This window comes from Macaca thibetana, chromosome 3 (assembly GCF_024542745.1).
Source record: "Macaca thibetana thibetana isolate TM-01 chromosome 3, ASM2454274v1, whole genome shotgun sequence".
Taxonomy (NCBI): Eukaryota; Metazoa; Chordata; class Mammalia; order Primates; family Cercopithecidae; genus Macaca; species Macaca thibetana.
Genome location: NC_065580.1, coordinates 102,987,136 through 103,008,286, shown reverse-complemented (window position 1 = coordinate 103,008,286; position 21,151 = coordinate 102,987,136). Strand labels below are relative to the sequence as shown.

Below are 21,151 nucleotides of genomic sequence, written 5' to 3'. Positions count from 1 at the left end.
GTAGTTACATGTCTGTGAGAATTACACATTTTTTTCTCTGAGATATGCCTTTATTTATAAAGTGAGAACAGTAACTATGTCTCAATGTTGTTATAAGGATGGAAATGATAATTACATATAACAAGTGTCTGGTACAGAATTAATGCCTGATATATAGGCACTCAATAAATGGCATCTTTTATTATTGTAATCGTCCTTTGAAGAATGATTACTCAGGAAGTCTCTTAACATGTTGCACTTCCTTTAATATCTGGTACTCTTATTCTTCGGTCATCTGGTCCAGTATAAAAAAGCTATTCACTCATGTATATTTTTTCAGGCTACTCTTCTCAAAGCTGTGTACAGGAATCAGATGAATAATTGATCAATTTTCTGACACTGGGGTCTTTTATAACAGCCATTCCTTTTCTTTTCTCTGGTTTTTTTTGAGACGGAGTTTCCCTCTGTCACCCACGCTGGAGTGCAGTGGCTGATCTCTGCTCACTGCAACCTCCGCCTCCTGGGTTCAAGCGATTCTCCTGCATCAGCCTCCTGAGTAGCTGAGATTACAGGGGCATGCCATCATGACTGGCTAATTTTTTTTTTTGTATTTTTAATAGAGACGGGGTTTCAGCATGTTGGTCAGGCTGGTCTCGAACTCCTGATCTCATGATCCGCCCACCTCGGCCTCCCAAAGTGCTGGTATTATAGGTGTGAGCCACCACACCTGGCCACAGCCATTCCTTTTCTAGGAGACTATTGTTGCCTTATATGTAAATTACTTCTTGGAAGAAATATTCTTATCCTCCAAATTTTATTTTGGATAAAATAAGATTTTGGCTGGGCACAATGGCTCACGCCTATAATCCCAGCACTTTGGAAGGCTGAGGCAGGTGGGTTGCTTGAGCTCAGGAGTTTGAGACCAGCCTAGGCAAAACGGTAAAACCTCGTCTCTACCAAAAATATAAAAATATTAGCCAGGCATGGTAGTGCATGCCTGTGGTCCCAGCCACTCAGGAGGCTGAGGTGGGAGGATTGCTTGAGCCTGGGAGGCAGAGGTTGCAGTAAGCCAAGGTCATGCCACTGCACTCCAGCCTGGGCAACAGAGTGAAAGACTGTCTCCAAAAAAAAAAAAAAAAGATTTTGGACAAAACCAAAATGGATAAATGAAATATATCAGCTACCTCATTTTGTTTACGTGTCAACTTACTTTCCAATAGCTATAAGATCTCCTTTCTCTTACCCAGTCTTGGGTAGAGGTGTAAATGAAAACTGTTGAAAGGGAAAGAGAATGAGGAGATGCTAGGGCATAAATAATTTTAATATGTCATTTAAATCTCTTCTTATTCTAATAGTGCCTTATCCTTAAAGAAAGATCTGCCACGAAAGTTTAACATAATGAACGAGTTACTTGGTCTCTTACCAGCTTGCTTAGAACACAGACACTTTTCTGAACAGTCTCTCTGGTGATATCTGCTTGCCTTACTTTCAGTGCCTATTATAAACAAAGAGCAATTTATCAGAATATTTGATAGCAATATTTCAAAAATTATTTTTCAATATAAAAATAGCAATTATATGTAAGAAATTTCTTACATTCAGTTAAACTTAAAAAGTTATTAAGACTCTCAGGAAATACTGAACAAATAAATGTCAGTTTGGCCCTATGTGCCAGAATCTATGGGAGGCACTGGGAATATAATAGTGAAGGGACAATCCCGAATCTTAAGGAATTTATAATCTGATGGAGAATACTTTATGTATAAGTCACCAGGCCCAAATCAACCATTCAATGCAAATCAATCACTGTTGATTCTGGTTATAAATGGTCAGTCCTTTCACAGACCATTGTTTCTGGTGAGAAGGGGCTAGTTCAAGAGACAACAAAAGGCCAGGAGCAATGGCTCATGCCTGTAATCTCAGCATTTTGGGAGGCTAAGGTGGGTGGGTCACCTGAGGCCAGGAGTTTGAGACCAGCCTGGCCAACATGGTGAAACCCCAACTCTACTAAAAATACAGAAATCAGTCAGGTGTGGTGGCACAAGCCTGTAGTCCCAGCTACTTGGAAAGCCGAGGCAGGAGAATCGCTTGAACCCGGGAGACAGAGGTTGCAGTGAGCTGAAATTGTGCTACTGCACTACAGCCTGGGCGACAGAGTGAGACTCTGTCTAAAAAAAAAAAAAAAAAGGAAAAAGAGATGACAAAAACAGACAGCTTGTTCTCCAGAGATGGAAGAACTGTCAGTAATTTTGTTAAGTTAGTTGTGCCATGTTGCCTGGAAACTTGTATTGGCACCCAGCACCAAACACAAGCACATAACTTATTTCTCAGTGATTGTGAGGATGACTATATGAGACTTCTACAGTCCTCTACTAGTAGAGAGCAAATCTTGATTTGATTAACCTCAGGCAAGGCTGCAAGGGAAGAAAGACTTCCTCCTCTAGTGTACTGCCTGACACCTTCTTGGATCTGTCCTGAGGACCAAGGGGCCCCCATGTTTTCAACTGATGACTGATGAACAGGCTTTAAATTAGCTGTGGAGTTGAATCCTTCCTCCTGATTGGATTCATCCACTGTCTCATCTTCATTAAAAAGGAGTAAAGTCTTTCTTCCAGGCTCAAGGTCCCTCCAATAACTGGTTTATCTGTCTGCTTCTATTGTCTATTATCTATTGAGAGGGATAGCAATCACTGGAAAAATGGACAACTCTAATGTACTCCTGAGTGGGTCAGAACCAGGGAGTGTGGAGACAGGCAGTATTTAAAGGCTATGCAGAACACGAGGGCTGTTAAAACAGCACTGAGGGATAAGACCCACTTGGGAGAAATAATTTTACTAGTGCTTACATGACATATGGGTAATAAAAGGTATTAAAAGGAGCAAATTTCCAAGAACAGGCAGCAGCTCAATTCATCTCACATGTAAATATGTAAAGGTAATAGTGTTAACAGTGAAATAGCAAAAGAACATAACTAACTGCATTTTTTAGGCAGCGTTTCCTTGTTCCTGCACATAGAAAAGGATAATTTTAGAGTACCAATATGCAAAAATTGCAATCATGCATGTTTTAAAACCAACTCTGGGATTTAAAAGGTATGTAAACAACTAACTATGTTTTGTTAAAGACTTACAGGAGCATTGTGGCCTGACCAATGATAAAGAAGTATCCAACCTCCTTGGACCCTTGCTGGTACCCAGATGTCTGTGTGTCACCTCATGACACCAACTTCCTCTTCTTCCCCATATCCCTCTCCCATAAAAATCCTCCAGACAGACTGAAAAATTTAAGATGCTACTTTAGAATGCTAGCTCACCATCTAGCTGGCTTTCCAAATAAATCTGCTTTTCCTCCCAGCAACTCTCTTCTCTCCTGTTTTTTGAGCGGCGTGCAGCCAAACCTGGGTTCGATTACAATAGTATATGAAAACATCAACTGCTCAAAGCTGTCAGTTGAACTCTTACTCTCAGGTTTCTTTTATCTTTTTTAAAAAAATTTATTACTTATTATTTTTTTGAGATGGAGTGTCGCTCTGCTGCCAGGCTGGAGTGTGGTGGCGCCATCTCAGCTCACTGCAGCCTCCGCCCTCCTGGGTTCAAACAATTCTTCTGCCTCAGCCTCCCAAGTAGCTGGGACTACAGGTGTGCGCCCCCATGCCCAGCTAATTTTTTTGTATTCTTAGTAGAGATAGGGTTTCACCATGTTAGCCAGGATGGTCTTGATCTCCTGACTTCGTGATCCACCCGCCTTGGCCTCCCAAAGTGCTGGGATTACAGGTGTAAGCCACCAGGCCCAGCCTCTTTTATCTTTATTTTCTCAGCTTCGTTGAGGTATAACTGACAAAAATTGTACACATTTAAGGTGTATGCTATTATTTGACATAATATCTTTAGCTTTAGACTCCGTTATTCATGATATAACACGGATGTTCTAGGTTCCAGGCCCTGTGCTTAGAGGGTTATTTCATGGTAGTTACCTACTTTGGGTATCCTGGAATTTACACCTGTAGTTTACATTTAAGTGGGTCAGAGGAAAAACAGACACACAGTCTATGAGTCTAGCTGATGGGTACACAGGTACTCAGTGTGCTATGTTTTCAATTTATCTGCATGGTTGAAATTTCCATCATAACAAGTTATGCATGTTTGAAATTTCCATCATAACAAGTTAGAAAAAGATTTACTAATTGTTCACCCGAGGAAGCTTTTAAAACTTTTAATTGTCCAGGCTCAAATCCCAGAGATTCTAATTCAGTCACTAGGAGGAAAGGCTAGGTACAGATATTTACACACACACACACACACACAAAAGTCTCTAGGTAATTCTGATTAAAAATCATTGTTTTAGAGCAGTGGTTGTGAATCTTGACTACGTAGAAAATCACCTGGGGAGCTTTTAAAACATTCCCACCTGCCATGTCTAGATCATTAAATCAGAATCTTTTGGGGTGGGGGAAGACCCACTTATCCTAGCTTTTAAAGCTCTCCAGGTGATTGCAATGTGCAGCTGAGAATGAGAACCACTCACTACTTTAGAGTATTATTGACCTTTTGAAAGAGCTTTTTACTCATTAAGATTATCCCCACCACAAAAAAACAGTGCTACACATAAGCAAATCATGAAAGGTGGGGCCACCATCTTGGCTTATTTGAATTTATTAATTAGAGCTATTATAGTAAGTCAGGCATTAAGCTAGCAGGTACTTAAGAATAATCAAGGCTGGGCACAGTGGCTCAGCCTGTAGAGGCTGAGGAGGGCAGATCACTTGAACTCAGGGGTTCGAGACCAACCTGGGCATCGTGGCGAAACCCTGTCTCCATAAAAAACACAAAAATTAGCTGGGCATGGTGGCACAAACCTGTATCCCAGCTACTTGGGAATCTTGAGCTTGGGGTCAAGGCTGCAGTGAGCCAAGATTGTGCCACTGCACTCCAGCCTAGGCAACAGAGTGAGACTCTTCCTGAGAAAAAAAAAAAAAAGAGAAAAGAAAAAAAAGAAATCTTAGAGATAATTAAGACAACTTATGAGTAGTTGGGAGCCCCTCTAAGCATGTCCCACTACTTCTGAAATGCTGCTTAAAAAAAGGCAAGACACAGTGGTGCACACCTGTAGTCCCAGCTACTCAGCAGGCTGAGGCAGGAGGATCCCTAGAGCCTACGAGTTTAAAACCAGCCTGGGCAAAATAGCAAGGTCCTGTCTTTAAAAAAATAAAAAAAACTAAAAAACACACAAGCATTACCACTCAATTTTTCTAAGTTATATGCCAAACACTAGAAACAGAAAATTCAAAGACATCTTGAAATGTAAGTACAGTATTTAAAAGACAAATGGATAATTTATGTATCACTATCTAAAAACAATGTACAAAATATTATGATACAAATATAAGCATAGCCACCAATGTCAACTTAATAAAATGTTTCTGTGAATAAACTGGTACTAGTGAAAAAACAGCTACCAATTATATTCAAAAATCTAAAACAACATTACAGGCACCACTGAAAAATAAAGACTGTGTTTCTCTAAGTGTCCAACATCTAAGAAAGGACTTTGGAGTTGTTTTTCATTATTAACTATCATACCTTGGCTTCAATTTGTCGATAGCAAGAGATACCAAATACTGTGGCTCCATTTCCATTTCTGGGTGGCAAGTGAAAAAACACCGTATCTAAGAGATACATAGAAAAATGTAAATAGTGAGGTGAATTACCCTTATTAATAAGTAGTAAAATCTGAAGCTATCATAATGCAGTCATTAACACAAAAATGACAAAACAAGGAATCCAAATCATACTTATTTGTAGCACCACAACCAGTGGTTTCCTAGAATTTTTCTCATTGCCTTATGGTAAATACTCATCACAAAAAGCCCAAGAGGCTGAATTATAACAGGTCAAACTGAGACTACAATTACAGAAAATACTTAATCTTTAGGGAATCGTTCTAGATTAAAAGAAAGTAGACAGTCATAAAAGCCAATAGCAACACATGAACCTTGAATGAATACAAGAAATCTGGGGGACAACTGAGAAAATTTGAACATAGATTGGATGTTAGATAGTATTATGAAATTACTGTTAAATCTCTTAGCTGTGATAATGGTACTGGAAGTTACACTGGGGAATGATCTCATTCTCAGATCTTAAGTATTTAAAGTGTCACTGCCTTTCAGATAGTACAGACAAAATTATATACATACACAAATACAAAGAAAATCTGTAGAAAATTTGCTATAATCTTAATTCACATGTTTGCAGCAGTCCTTTCACTGGGCATGGTGGCACCGCCAGGCATGGTGGCACAGCCAGGCATGGTGGCTCACATCTGTAACCACAGCTACTGGGAAGGCTGGGGTAGGAGAACTGCTTGAGCTCAGGAGTTTGAGACCAGCCTGGGCAACAGGGCAACAGTGAGACTCCATCTCCAAAAAAAAAAAAAAAAAAAAACCAGAAAGAAAAGCAACAGCAACAATAACAACAAAAACATTTTTGTAGGGCATCAAATACCATAGTAAAATACAGTCCTTCATTAAGTCAGGCAAAATACTCATTTATAGGGTGGTAGGAGATTCGGTAAGAACTTCACAGCCCTGCTTTTTTTGAAGGTGTTAATATGCTCTGCATGCAAGCAAGCAACCTTGCAAGCAGAGTACTTGTGACAGCAGTGGTTCCAGAGGCGCAAAAACAATCTCAGCTGCTTCTAAGGTGGGCACTGGAGCAATAACCTACTACTGCAAGTATGCAGCTAGAGTCCCAAGCAACGTACAGCTGGCGCTGGCAAGCCCCCTGGTTTGCCTCTGAGGAGTATGACGTATAGATGTAGGAAGTGCTTCCAGTGGTGGCTGTCCTGCTCTGGCTAATCACTTGGCAGAGGCGTGGCCAAGGTTCACTAGCCGCAGTCAATGTAAGCCTGGCACTCCTTTAGAGGTGCTCTAGTGAATGACTAGTTATCTCCAAACAAGCATGTAAATATTTTATAAATAGTTCTAACAGGCTGAAGGCCTTTAATTTCTCAAAGTATTTAGAACCTAAGATATTTTGGCAAATTTTTTCAAAAATGTCACCTAACTGTTTCACTGTCTTGTGACATACCTTCCTGGTAGTTGTGTGCGCCATCTGGTAAGGCAAGGAAGGGCAAATACTTCCATTCTTCAGGTAAAGTGTGGCTGTCATGTCCATCTCCTGGAATCAGGGGCGGGTAAGAGAATTCAACCTAAAATAGCAAGGAATGTTAGCCAAAAGGTGGTTGATCAAAGGAAGCATTTTATTCTGATATGTAAAAATGCTTTTAAACCTTGAATGACAGAAGTCAGGATAAGCCACACTGTATAATGTCATTTGATATCATCATCAAACCTATGGCACAGAAGAGGGGAAAAAAAAGCAGTAAAAGGAGGAAAAGTTTATAAGCTTTTCTCCACTTTCTGATTTAAGGGCTGTTAAACTTTAATGTGCATAAGGGGTAGTGGGGTTGGTGACTGGACTGCAGATTGATATTTGGGGGCTGTCACCAAACAGATGGTAGTTGAAGCCATAGGGCCCTTAGGAAAACCAACGGCCTACTAAATTGAGTAGTAGAGGTCCAACAAAGGACCCCCAAATTTAGCCCAGAATCACTTTTAGAACCAATCCTTAATGTGGAAAAATAGGATGGCTCATCTTTCCACATTTCAATGAAATCAAGCTGCCACTTCAATCACAGGAGAGTCAACTGTAAAAGGGTTTTAAAAATGATTAAAAAATTTTTTTTTGTCCACTGAATTTAAAATTCGTGATTCTTTTTTTTTTTTTTTTTTGAGACAGTCTCGCTGTCAGCCAGGCTGGAGTGCAGTGGCATGATCTCAGCTCACTGCAACCTCCATCTCCCGGGCTCAAGCGATTCTCCTGCCTTAGCCTCCCAAGTAGCTGGGATTACAGGCGTGTGCCACCACACCCGACTAATTTTTTTGTATTTTCAGTAGAGACGGGGTTTCACCATGTTGGCCAGGCTGGTCTCGAACTCCTGACCTAAGGTAATCTGCCTGCCTCGGCCTCCCAAAGTGCTGGGATTACAGGCGTGAGGCACCGCATCCGGCCAATTTGTGATTATTTCTAAAGGTGATCCAATTCCAAATTTAAAATGTTTAAAGACACCAAAAAAATGGACTGTAAAAAGACTGCCTCCCACCCTTGGGAGGCAGCTACCCAGTCCCTGCTCCCATCTCCAGACGCAATCAATGTTTTTCATTTAGAAGAACTCTTCAAAAGTTTAGATTAAGGAGTAAAACTTTTCTTCCAGATATCATTTAAAATCAACTGAAAAATTGGCTGGGCACAGTGGCTCACACCTGAATTCTCAACACTTTGGGAGGCTGAGGCGGGTGGATCACCTGAGGCCAGAAGTTTGAGACCAGCCTGGCCAACATGGTGAAATCCCGTCCCTACTAAAAATACAAAAATTAGCCAGGTGTGGTGGCGCACGCCTGTAATCCCAGCTACTCAGAAGGATGAGGCAGGAGAATCACTTGAACCCAGGAGGTGGAGGTTGCAGTGAGTGGAGATTGTGCCACTGCACTGCAGCCTGGGCAACAAGAGTGAGACTCTGACTCAAAAAAAATAAATAAAATAATTAACTGAAGGTGAGGCAAAAATAACCTCCGATTACATTTCTCTGTATCTTCTCTATAATTTATCATACAGGTTTCATCCTAATTTGCTTTGTTGGACAATTTTTTTAAAAGTGTGAGGGAAGGCAGGATGTGACAAGGTAAGATACACACAAATTCAAAGCTGATGTTAAGTTGGCAATTTTAGAGTTAAAAAAGTTACCAATTCAGTTATTTAACACCAAAAATAAATGCAAGAAAATAATCATATTTTATGTAATCAGTACCAAAGTCCCATATATAGTGTATTTATCATAAGGAGTCCTGGTAATTATTACTAAACAATCTTTTAGAAAACCATTAAATTTTGATGCACAGATATTTACTTAAAATGAATTTTGTATGAAATAAACATGTTTTTAAATAAGCATAAACATCATGTACCCCAATTCTCATGATGCATCATGAAATATGTTTCTCTTTAGGGTCCAAAAAATTTAATATAGAAAATTCTAAAAAAAGTAGTACAACAATGCTTAATCTCATTTTTAATCACAGAAATACAATTTGAATTAATATAATTTTTAGCCATCTATTGAAAAACATTAAAAAGAAGCCTGCTGTGGGAATGTACAGTACACTGGCACAACAGTTTGGAGGGCAACTTGGCTGTATTATCAACAACACATTTACCCTTTATTAAGATAACAAAATGAGAGGCCCTCAGACTGAGGTGGCTCTAAGGCTCAGGGTTCTACTTAAGCAAACCAAAACTGAATTTAAAAGATCACCAAGCTTAGCTCAGCCAATGACAGGCAGCCAACTGGGCATTAGTTACATTTTCTTGAACTTCCCACAGGCATGGCCCAAATAAGGCAACTGCTTAAATTTAAACCAAATAATTTCTTTGCTCTACACATCTATATTCACCCTATAAATGCCTTCCCTCATGCTCCTTTAGTAGAGCCCCAACCACTTCTGGTTTGGAGCTGCCTGACTCATGAAGCACTGTCTGCTCACATACACTTCTTAAAATCTTAATGTGCCAAAATTCATCCTTTACCACCTTTGACTCAGCAATTTCAGTTTTAGAGATTTATCCCATAGATACTCTCACATATTCAGATACATACAAAAATGTTCATAGCAGTATAATTTATTTCAGCATGTAAGGGAAACCTAAATATTCATCATGAGTAGAAACATCGGTGGTTTCTATCAGTTTTGTCCAGCTGTTAAAAAGAATGTCAGATTCATATATACTGATAAAGCAAGACAGCCACAATATCCTGTGTGATAGGCAAAATAATGGCCTTCCAAAGATATGCTAATCCCCCCGACTCTATTTGTTACCTTACTTGGCAAAAGGGACTTTGCAGATATGATTAAGGATCTTGAGCTAGGGAATATCCAAGTGGGTAAAGTGTAATCATAGAGTCCTTATAAGAGAGGAAGAGGAATCAGTGAAAGAGTTATTTGAAGATGCTATGCCACTGGCTTTAAAGATGGAAGAAAGGGCCATGAAACAAGAAATGCAGGAGACCTTTAGGAGGTGGAAACAGTAAGATAATCAAGTCTTTCCTGGAGCTTCCAGAAGAAATGGAGCCCAGCCAACACCTTGATTTTTGCCCAGTGAAACCCATTTTGGAATTCTGACCTCAGAACTTTAAATTCTGACCTCAGAACTTTAAACTTTAAATGTGACCTCAGACACATAAATTTGTGTCATTTTAAGGCATTACATTTGTGGTAACTTTTCAGCAGCAAGAGAAAACTAATACATACTGTTAAATTTTAAAAGCAAGTAGAATATCAGTAAACAGTGTCAGAGGCACCCTAACCAGAGTGACTCCATCTTGAATAAAGGCTGGATAAAGCCAAACCTGCTGTGGTATGTTCCCAGGGGACTGGGCACTCTTGGTCACAAGGTGTTTATGTTTGAGGGAATGAGTTAATGATGTTAACTGAAGACCTAGGACTTATGGAAATGTCCCAGTACTTTAAGAACAAAAAGCATTCTTAGTTTAAGAATAGGTTTTGCTTTAAAAATAATAGTACACTCAAAAATTCTTGCTAAAATCAATAGTAATATAGGAAAATAACAATACTAACAGCCTGTCACAAGCTGGTCACAAGCCTTTGTAATGAAGCACACTTTTCTTTTCCTTTTTATTTATTTATTTATTTTTGAGATGGAGTTTCACTCTTATTGCCCAGGCTGGAGTGTAATGGCATGATCTCGGCTCACAGCAACCTCTGCCTCTCGGGTTCAAGCGTTTCTCCTGTCTCAGCTGCCTGAGTAGCTGGGACTATAGGCATGCACCACCACGCCCGGCTAATTTTGTATTTTTAGGAAAGACAGGGTTTCTCCATGTTGGTCAGGCTAATCTCAAACTGCTGACCTCAGGTGATCCACCCGCCTCGGCCTCCCAAAGTGCTGGGATTATAGGCGTGAGCCACTGCGCCCGGCAGAAGTTCACTTTTCTTAATAACCTATATTAGCATTATATTTGAAATGGGTGCACCCTCCTCTTGCTCTCTGAGGATGCCCTATTCTGTAATTCAGCAGTCTGTAATAAATTCTTTTAACTTCACTCTACTCTGTGACTTGCCCTGAATTCGTTCCTGCATGACAGCCAAGAACCTGCTCTTGGGGTCTTGGACAAAACCCCTTGACTGGTGACGGTAGTATAATTCTATATTTACTGTGATTCCATTTGTGCAAAAAAAAGTTTCTGTAAATAGATTTTAAAAACATGCTTGAAAAGATACTTGAAAAACTATATACACTGTTGGCAGATGTTTTAACTCTGGAGAGGAGAATGAGGTTGGGGACTGAAGATAAGTGAATACTCCTGTTACTTTAAAAAAAAAATTGCCACCTTTTTTATTGAAATTTTCAAACTTACAGAAAGTTGAAAGAATATGAACAACCTAACAAACTTGATCTTTATTTACCAACTGCATTGCTTCTTTAGCCACACTTGTTTTATCTGTGTTGTATGTGTACACAAAAACGATTTTCTAAATGATTTAACAGCAAGTGGAGCATACTACCTTTACTTTTAATTAAGTGTTTTTTAAATGGATATGTATTGCTTGCAGGATTAAAAACAAATAAATAAAAAAGACAGTCACAAGCAGTTCTTAACTTCTGAAGGAAATCTTATTTCCATCCTATAATCTTGGGAGTTAAGGGCAGGTATAGAAATCTATCTTCTTTTCTGAAGATTTAGATAACAGAAGTTTAATTAATATCTGAAGCTATGCTATGCTTAACATATTCTCCGAATTTCCAACTCTACTGAAGGAAGATCAGTTTTAGATGGTTCTAGCTGAAACTGAAGACGCAGTTGACTCAAAACTGTCATAAATAGAAGTGTGGATACTACATGTATTCCAAGAATTCCACGGGTAAAATTAAGGTTGTTCTAGCCTGACTTGGGCCCAGAGTACTTACAACATTGCTTCATTGGGAAAGTGTTCAGAATTTCAAACAGTCAACTTTTAGAACACAAGTCTTTCATAAATTGCAGACTGCCTGTACTGTGTTGGCAGCTTTCTATAATTCTCTTCTCCTGCTGGTAGATTTTTCTACCAACAAATATATCCATTTGGAAACTGCTGAAATTGCTAATCAAGTTCAAAACCGTTTATTAAAACTCCTTTGTGGCTGGGTGCGGTAGCTCACACCTGTAATTCCAGCACTTTGGGGGACCAAGGCAGGCGGATCATGAGGTCAGGAGATCAAGACCATCCTGATCAACACGGTGAAACTCTGTCTCTACTAACAATACAAAAAATATTAGCTGGGCATGGTGGCAGGCCCCTGTAGTCCTAGCTACTCAGGAGGCTGAGGCAGGAGAATCGCTTGAACTCGGGAGGTGGTGGTTGCAGTGAGCTGAGCCGGCGCCAGGGCACTCCAGCATGGGCGACAGAGAGACTCTGTCTTTAAAAAAGAAAAAGATATATATTATTTCATCATTTTAATATCAATCTTCTATTGTTGAGTTTTTCTAGTTTTTTAAAATACTATACTACTGCAAGCTGTTCAGAATATTCAAATGTGATATAATTAAAAATACATATATTTGGTCTTTGTCCCTCATTCCTGGAACAAAACTCCTAACATCCTTGGAATTTCCTGAGTAATAGGAACATCTTTTGTTATTCATAATAAGCTCCAATCAATCATACTTGAGTTTATGCTAAGGTGACTCTAGTGGTAGGAGGACCTAGATAGCTTCAGGAAAGGGGCTGATCACCAGAAAGATCAAGCCTTGATTAAAGAGATGTAACTTTCAGCCCTACCCCTTGACCTCCCAGGAACGGTGTTAAGAGTTTGAGTTCTATCACCAATGGCCAGTGATTTAGTCAATCATGCCTATGTAATGAAACCTCCATAAAAACAATGGGATTCAGTGAGTTCCTGGGTTGTTGAACACATCAAAGTGCTGGGAGGGCAGCATGCTAAAGATGGCATGGAAACTCCCTGACTCTCCAACCAACATACTTGCTTTATTCATCTCTTCCATCTGGTTGTTCCTGAATTGTTTCCTTTAATAATAAACCAGTAAATGCAAGCAAAGAGTTTTCCTGAGTTGTATGAGTCATTCTGGCAAATTATCAAACCTCAGAAAAGGTTATGGGAAGCCCTGAATTGGCAACAAAGTCAGAGAGAGATGGGGTGGCTTGGGGCCCAGGACTTGTGATTGGTGCCTGAAGTGAGGGCAGTTTTGTGGGATTGAGTGAGCCCTTACAGAGTTTGATGTTAACTGAGTAGTTAATGTCACAATATGACTTAATTGTAGAATTCCCAGTTGCTATCTGAGAATCCCTAAGAATCAAAGATTAAGCATGAAAAAAAAAATGTTATTTCCAAATTGATGGTATATTTAAATCTTAAACTGTGTATTTTTCATATTTTAAATACTGACTGAATACTCTGTATGTCCCCTTTCTATATATCCAAATTAATCCACACAGACACAAAATTTCATGGCACAGAGGCTAAAGAGGAATTCTCTTGGAAGTTAACATGAGACTCTTAAATACTCAGTTGAATCAAGACAATTTAAATAGTAATGCCAATTAAACTAACCAGCACCACGTAAGTGAAGGTAAGCGTAGTAGGCTGCCTCACTGCACAGCTCCAGGGAGAGCTACATTGTCATTTACACAAATGGCTCTCCATGGAATTGTGTCATGAAGTACATATAGCTGTACATGGCAGCCCTAAGTATATGTAAAAAACCACAGACAAAAACCAATGCTAAGTACCCAGATACATCAGTCCTCACGCTGCCATGAAAAAATACCTGAGACTGGGTAATTTATAAAGGAAAGAGGTTTAATTAACTCACAGTTCTGTATTGCTAGAGAGGAAACCTCAGGAAACTTATAATCATGGCAGAAGGCAAAGGAGAAGCAGGCGCCTTCTTCACAGGCAGTGGAATGGAGTGAGTGCAAGCAGCGGAAATGCCAGATATTTATAAAACCATCAGATCTCGTGAGATTCATTCACTATCACGAGAACAGCATGGGTGAAACTGCCCCCTTGATCCAATTACCTCTACCTGGTCCTGCCATTGACACGTGGGGATTATGGGGAATATAATTCAAGATGAGATTCTGGGTGGGGACACAGCTAAACCATATCACCAGAAATTGAGAAACACTTATTCTCATCCAGTAGGGTTGTTATTAAATAGTGAAATTTAATGGCCCAAAATCTAAATCAAATTTGGGGATCAAAATAGAGTCTGCCAAGATAAATTTAACAGTTTATTTGAGCAAAGAACAATTCACCAGTCACGCAACCCTCAGAACAAGAAGTTGAGAGCTCATCTCCGCAATGTGGGTAGTGAGTATTTTTGGATGGGTAAAAGGCTGAAGAAAGCAGAAATAAGGAACAAAAAGTAAATTAGTACTTTCAAAGTTACTTTCCTTGTAAGGGTTAAAGCAGAGGAGGCTCCCTTACCATGCCAGCTAAAACTGGCCTGTTTGGGAATCTGACTTTTATCTCTCTCTCTCCTGATTTCTCAGGTCAGATAACTTAGCCTGGTGACATCGAACTTTAGCAGGAGGGACCTCTATCTTGGTTTGGTCTGTTGGAGCTTGTGCAGGAACTCAGTGGAAACCAATGGTCTCGTGAGATTACATTTCCACAAGGGGGAGGGAGCCAATTGTAGAATTCAGGACATGACACCCCAAAGTATGTCTGTAGGACACCAGTATATGCCATTCCAAATATGCCTCTTTGGCATAGGATTACTTTAAACTGGATATTTTGGGAAACAGACACAGGAGAAGCTCTGAAAACAGTAAAAGTTATATTTTTGTAAGAGAAATTTATTTTATAAAGAATATCTACATTTTTAAGTGTCTTCCTGTCTGTACCAGGAAGAGAAGGATGACTAAATCACTGGAAACTTTTATTTATTTGTTTATTTTGAGACAGGATCTGGCTCTGTTGCCCAGGTTGGAGTGCAATGATGTGATCTCGGCTCACTGCAACCTCCACCTCCCAGTTTCAAGCGATTCTCCTGCCTCAGCCCCCCGAGTAGCTGGGACTACAGGTGCCTGCCACCACGCACGGCCAATTTTTTTTTTTTTGGTATTTTTAGTAGAGATGGGGTTTCACCGTGTTAGCCAGGATGGTCTTGATCTCCTGACCTTGTGATCCGCCCACTTCAGCCTCCCAAAGTACTGGTGTTACAGGCGTGAGCCACTGCGCCCGGCCAACAATGGCTGATTTCTAAAACATAAAAGCTGACTCTGATCACAAGGAATAAAAAAGCAATTTTTCTAAATGCTAAATGAACTATGTAAGAGAGGGTGACATGTTTGTCCTCCAGTAATAAAAATTACCATCCCTTTTCATAGTTTATAAACCAAATTGGTGTCCTCTAGTCAGATTCCATTTACTCTGTCCTAAGAAAAAAAGACTGAGGAAACAAGAAAAACTACAAAAACAAAACAACATAGTACCCAAGCACGAACTCTGAGTACTTCAGGAGTACTCTCTGTTCACTTTTTAACAATGCATTATGTTCCACTGCCAGAGAACCATGTGGCAAATAGAAGCCACACTTCCAAACTATTAGCACACACATTAACCACATCCATGGACCCTACAGATATCAATGGCTTACAGAAGGAAGGAGAGTGCTTCACAGCTGCTCTGCCTCTTTGCTGCCTTTCTCGGTATCTCAGACATTTTTTCTTTTCACTCAGAAGCACAAAGTATTTATTTTCTTAATAGTCATAACATTTTAGGCAGCAAAATCAAAGCTCTGTCATATTTTCCGCTTAAAACAGAAGAAAACGAAAAAGCCCTGGGCATCAGACATGTTTTCTTCTCAGCTATGGTTTCTTTCTCATATCTCTTGAAAAGTGAATACTACAAAGCAATTGGCATTTATTCCTCACTCGACTACAAAGTTGGCAACAAATCACTATTTGTCAAATGTAGATTTGAAACAGCTGCACTTAACATTTCTGTACCTCAATATGACATTGTTTTCATGACTGCACTAGATGTTCAGAAATATAAAGTGTATACTGCAGAGGTAAAATGGCACCTTTGAGACTTACCAATTAAAAGTAAGGTTTTTTTTTTTTTTTTTGAGACAGTCTGGCTCTGTTGCCCAGGGAAATATGCTACTTCAGTATTAAGGAAGCTGATTTTCATGCTATTGGTGCTTGAGGCACTAACATTAAGACATTATCATTCTGTTTTTCCACTTTAAAGTTATTGGAATTTTATATGAATATATGTGTTAATGAAAATGTATATGAACATGTATATGTTAATGAACATGTATATTCATGTTAATGAACATGTATATTCATGTTCATTAACATGTAACTGCATATACACAGCAAACTGAAGATTTGATAAAATAGAGAAAGAAAAAGAATACTTATCTGAGGAATGCAAGTCCCTTTAAATTATCAGGCCCAGAAAGGGGCAGTTATTCCCTCTTGAGCTAAATAGTTACCGCTTGAAGCCACTTGCTATGCAAGCTCTAGACTGAGGCCAAGTAGCCAAAAAATGCTTTAGACCCTATAGTTCAACAATGTACAGGCAATCACTAATGCCATTTCTGTAAGCCAATGAGAATTCCTGAAGAACAACTTTTGTAATTGTCCCTGCCCCCCATCTGTCTTTTTTCTTTAAAACTTGAGCCTCTCTTGTTCTCTGGAGTACTTGCCAAGGCAAACTGGAAATGTGTCCTGGACTGCAGTCCTCAACTTCTGTTCTTAAATAAACTCTCTCTTTTTTTTTAATAGACGGAGTCCTGCTCTGTCACCCAGGCTGGAGTGCAGTGGCATGATCTTGGTTCACTGCAACCTCCGCCTCCTGGGTTCAAGTAATTTTCATGGCTCAGCCTCCAGAGTAGCCAGGACCACAGGCACATGCCACCATGTCCAGCTAATTTTTATGTATTTTTATTAATAGCAGAGATGGGCTTTTACCATGTTAGGCTGATCTCGAACTCCTGACCTCAAGTGATCTGCCTGCCTTGGCCTCCCAAAGTGCTGGCATTATAGGTGTGAGCCACCGTGCCTGGCCAAATAAATTCTCTTTTAAACTACATTCTGACTTTTATTTTAGGTTGATAGAATCATGTTTGCTTAAAATAAATATTTCTTCTAAAAAGGAAAAGTTGTCACATATGACTAGCAAAATCAAGAACTCTACTAAGTATTAATCTCTACCTGATATGAGAATAAACAGCATTGTTATAAGGATTTGGCATTCATTGAAACGTAAGTATTCGCAGATATACACCTTACAAAATCAGAAATACCCTCAGATATGGCATTAATACAATTTGATTTGTGTTTCCGACAAATAATTTCCAGTAGTACCAGATTTTTTTTGGAGAGCTACTTTATGTAAAGCTAGACAGCATCAAATACATTTACTAGTTATGAGTGAACTCTCACTTAAAACATAGTTATGAAGGATCTTAAATGTATTTGACTTTGACTTGATCTTATATATTGAAGAAATCTGGAACTTCTATATTACCCTAAGTTCCAAGTTAAAACACACACTTTGGTCATGTAGCACAAATATGTATAACTATATGGAAAAAAATCCCAACTTTTATAAACTTAAATCCAATAATTAAAAAAATTTTTTACAATAGGATGCTTTTTGTCTTATTTGTAATAACCAAAAGCTGGGAACCCACATGTCCATTAATAGGATAATGGGTAAATAAATAAAGGTCTATGTATATAATGAAATACTATACAGCAATTACTGATACAAACAACATGGACATGGCCGGGCGCGGTGGCTCAAGCCTGTAATCCCAGCACTTTGGGAGGCCGAGGCGGGCGGATCACAAGGTCAGGAGATCGAGACCACAGTGAAACCCCGTCTCTACTAAAAATACAAAAAATTAGCCGGGTGCGGTGCGGGCGCCTGTAGTCCCAGCTACTCAGGAGGCTGAGGCAGGAGAATGGCGTGAACCCAGGAGGCGGAGCTTGCAGTGAGCCGAGATCGCGCCACTGCACTCCAGACTGGGCAACAGCGTGAGACTCCGTCTCAAAAAAAAAAAAACAAACAACATGGACCAATCTCAGACATAACACTAAGAGAAAAAAAGACACAAAAGAGACAGCATGGGTCAAAACATGGTTATTCTTGTGTAGAAACTGGATAGGAAGGGGTGCATAAGGGTATCTTCTAAAGCACTGGAATTGTTCTCTGTTTTGATCTGGATATTTGTTACATATACGTATGTAAAAACTAACTGAACTGCTTTAAGTTTCATGCACTTTATTGTTCATAAGTTACACCTCAATTTAAGAAAATGCTTAAAAAAATATGAAGACGAAGTATGTTCAATGCATGGGCCTTTGAAACTTTGAGTTCCAGCATGGGGTTCCAGTCCTCGCTTACTACTTAGCTATGTAACCTAGAGTAAGTCACTTGTCATCGCTTAACTTCAATTTCCTTATCTATAAAGAGGGCTAATAAATCCTTGCTTTTTCTAAATGAAATTTAAGGGAAATAACTGTTGTGGACTGAGCTATAGGGTGTATTAGGACTAACAAACCAGACCAAACCAGAATGGAGTCACTTATTCTAGGTGCCACGTACTTCATAAACTGTACTTTGAAACCAGTTTCCCCCTAAAACCAGGAGATTTACAGCAACCAATCAGAAGGGACCCAGTTCACCTGAGCGGGCATGACAGGGAAGTCCCCTGTTTTAACCCTATAGGTAACTTTAAAATGACCAATCTGCCCTTTGTTCTGTTTCTGCTTTCTTCAACCATTTCCTGCCTACAAAGCCAACCTCTTCTGCTCAGTTCATCAGAGTGTCTTTCCTAATTCTTAAATGAGAGGCATCCCATTTATGGATTGCTAATGAAAGTCAATTAGATCTTTAAAGTAAATCTGATAAAATTCTGTTTTTAACAGTTTGTGGTAAAGAATAAATGATATCAGGCACACAACTAACACAATGCTTAGTATATGATAAACTTTTTTTTTTTTTTTTTTTTTTTTTGAGACAGAGTCTCGGTCTGTTACCTAGGCTGGAGTGCAGTGTCACGATCTTGGCTCACTGCAAGCTCCACTCCCTGGGTTCATGCCATTCTCCTGCCTCAGCCTCCTGAGTAGTTGGTACTACAGGCACCAGCCACCAGGCCCGGCTAATTTTTTGTATTTTTAGTAGAGATGGGGTTTCACCATGTTAGCCAGGATGGTCTTGATCTCCTGACCTCGTGATCTGCCCGCCTTGGCCTCCCAAAGTGCTGGGATTACAGGCTTGAGCCACCGTGTCAGCCTATGATAAACATTTAATAAATGGCAGCTATTATTATTAACATCTTTGACTTATCAGAAAGATATCTAATCCAGAAGCAGTTTCTTTTCTGAAAAAAAGAGTAGTACCAAGGAAGCCTCGGCGGACAAGCAGGAGCCCTACACCGAGCCTCTGGACAAAATGGTCTAGGTGACCACTCAGGGTTCGGGAAGGGGGCCTGTACCCCATTAAGGGGCTACAGTACTTCAGACAGGTTTCATCCCAGCTGGGTTGCCAGAATTGTTACTGAGCAAAAGGGGCTCTCTCCTCATTGAGCTAGAAGCTGTAAACCAAAAAGTATCTGAGACAAGAGACAAGTCTCAATTTAGAAAGTTTATTTTGCAAGGTTAAGGACGCACCCGTGACAGCCTCAGGAGGTCCTGAGGACACATGCCCAAGGTAGTTGGGCTCCAGCTTGCTTTTATACATTTTAGGGAGACACAATACATCAATCAATACATGTTAAGGTTTACACTGGCTTAGTCTAGAAAAGCGAGACAACTCGAAGGCGTGGGTGGGGTAGGGGTAGGGGTCAGGGTGGGTGGTGTTTCCAGGTCATAGGTAGATTTAAACAATTTCTGATTGAAAATTAGTTCAGACAGTTACGTATAGAAAGGAATGTCTGGGTGAAGACAAGGGGTTGTGGAGACCTAGGTTTTATCATGCAGATGAAGCCTCCAAGTATCAGGCTTTAGAGGGAATAGATTGTAAATGTTTATCAGATTTAAGGTTTGTGTTGATGAAAATGCTGGAGGGGTATAATGAGGCATATCTTACCCCAACTCCCCCATTTCTTATCATGGCCTGAACCAGTCTCTCATGTTAAATTTTAGGGTACCCTGGCCAAGGAGGGAGTCTATTCAGATGATTGTGGGAGGTAGGTGGGTGGGTGGAACACACTTTGAATTTTATTTTTGGTTTACATTTTCCCACTTCTGGCCAAGATTTGCCAGAGGCAACATCAATGGCCACCAAATTTTAATTCTGTCCCATAGTGTTGCTGGTGTGGCATAGCTGCCTGCCCTGGGCCCATTCTGTCCCTCAGTGGGACTCCCTATGGCCAAGGATGTTAGAGTCAACAAGACTTACAGCCAATTAACTGTTCTAGGTCAGACAGGGTAGACATGGCCAGGCATTCATTACCCCTTAAAATTACTTTTTTTAAGTAGAAAGTCAACAATCAAAAAAACCAAAGGTGAAGTTACAAAACTGATTTATTTTTAACTTGTACGTATTGAGCCACTGTAGTCTCGGTTTTAGTTATAGACTCACAGCAATTAGCTAAACAAAACATAAGCACTGTTTTGAAAAAAGTTTTTTAAAGACTTATGGAACTATCTGCACTCTTCATAATGAGGGTATTAACTCAGCAGGCTTTGTCACAAGTTATCTTTATCCTATCAGTCACTGAACTCTTTTGGGCACCATTATTTTCACTAGCATAGGGGTAGCTTCAGTAATTGTTTTAATTCTACAGGAAGCAGGAAATTCTTTATGGCTGAAGTGGATGGAAAGGTGCCACACAACAGCTCAGGAGGTAAAGTCCCTTGTTTTACCAGCTGTTTAGGCATCTTTGTACCCATCCTTGATTTGGAGGGTCTGACCTTGACCTAATTCTATCCCTCAAAACCAGCCCTTACAATCTCACATGCCCACTTCTCCTGTGATAGTCCTTGGGCCTAGAGGGAGGGTGCTTGCATAGTTTTGAGACAGCCAAGTAAAAAGGGGTCCCCGGGGAATATCTAACTGGCCTGCACAC

The 21,151-nt window shown here is 39.8% G+C and overlaps 2 protein-coding genes across 3 annotated transcripts in view; one reads left to right on the top strand and one right to left on the bottom strand.

The window, feature by feature from the left end:
• LSM5 (LSM5 homolog, U6 small nuclear RNA and mRNA degradation associated) overlaps positions 1 to 21,151 on the top strand; it is a 298,060-nt gene that overhangs the window by 232,878 nt on the left and 44,031 nt on the right. The window lies entirely within an intron of this gene.
• AVL9 (AVL9 cell migration associated) overlaps positions 1 to 21,151 on the bottom strand; it is a 94,355-nt gene that overhangs the window by 37,620 nt on the left and 35,584 nt on the right. For both annotated transcript variants that reach the window (XM_050783277.1, XM_050783278.1), the window contains exons 2-4: positions 7,069 to 7,189; positions 5,560 to 5,645; positions 1,403 to 1,474 (exon numbers count right to left, since the gene is read on the bottom strand). In XM_050783277.1, the coding sequence (XP_050639234.1) occupies positions 1,403 to 1,474; positions 5,560 to 5,645; positions 7,069 to 7,189 (279 nt within the window). The remainder of the gene's footprint in view (positions 1 to 1,402; positions 1,475 to 5,559; positions 5,646 to 7,068; positions 7,190 to 21,151) is intronic.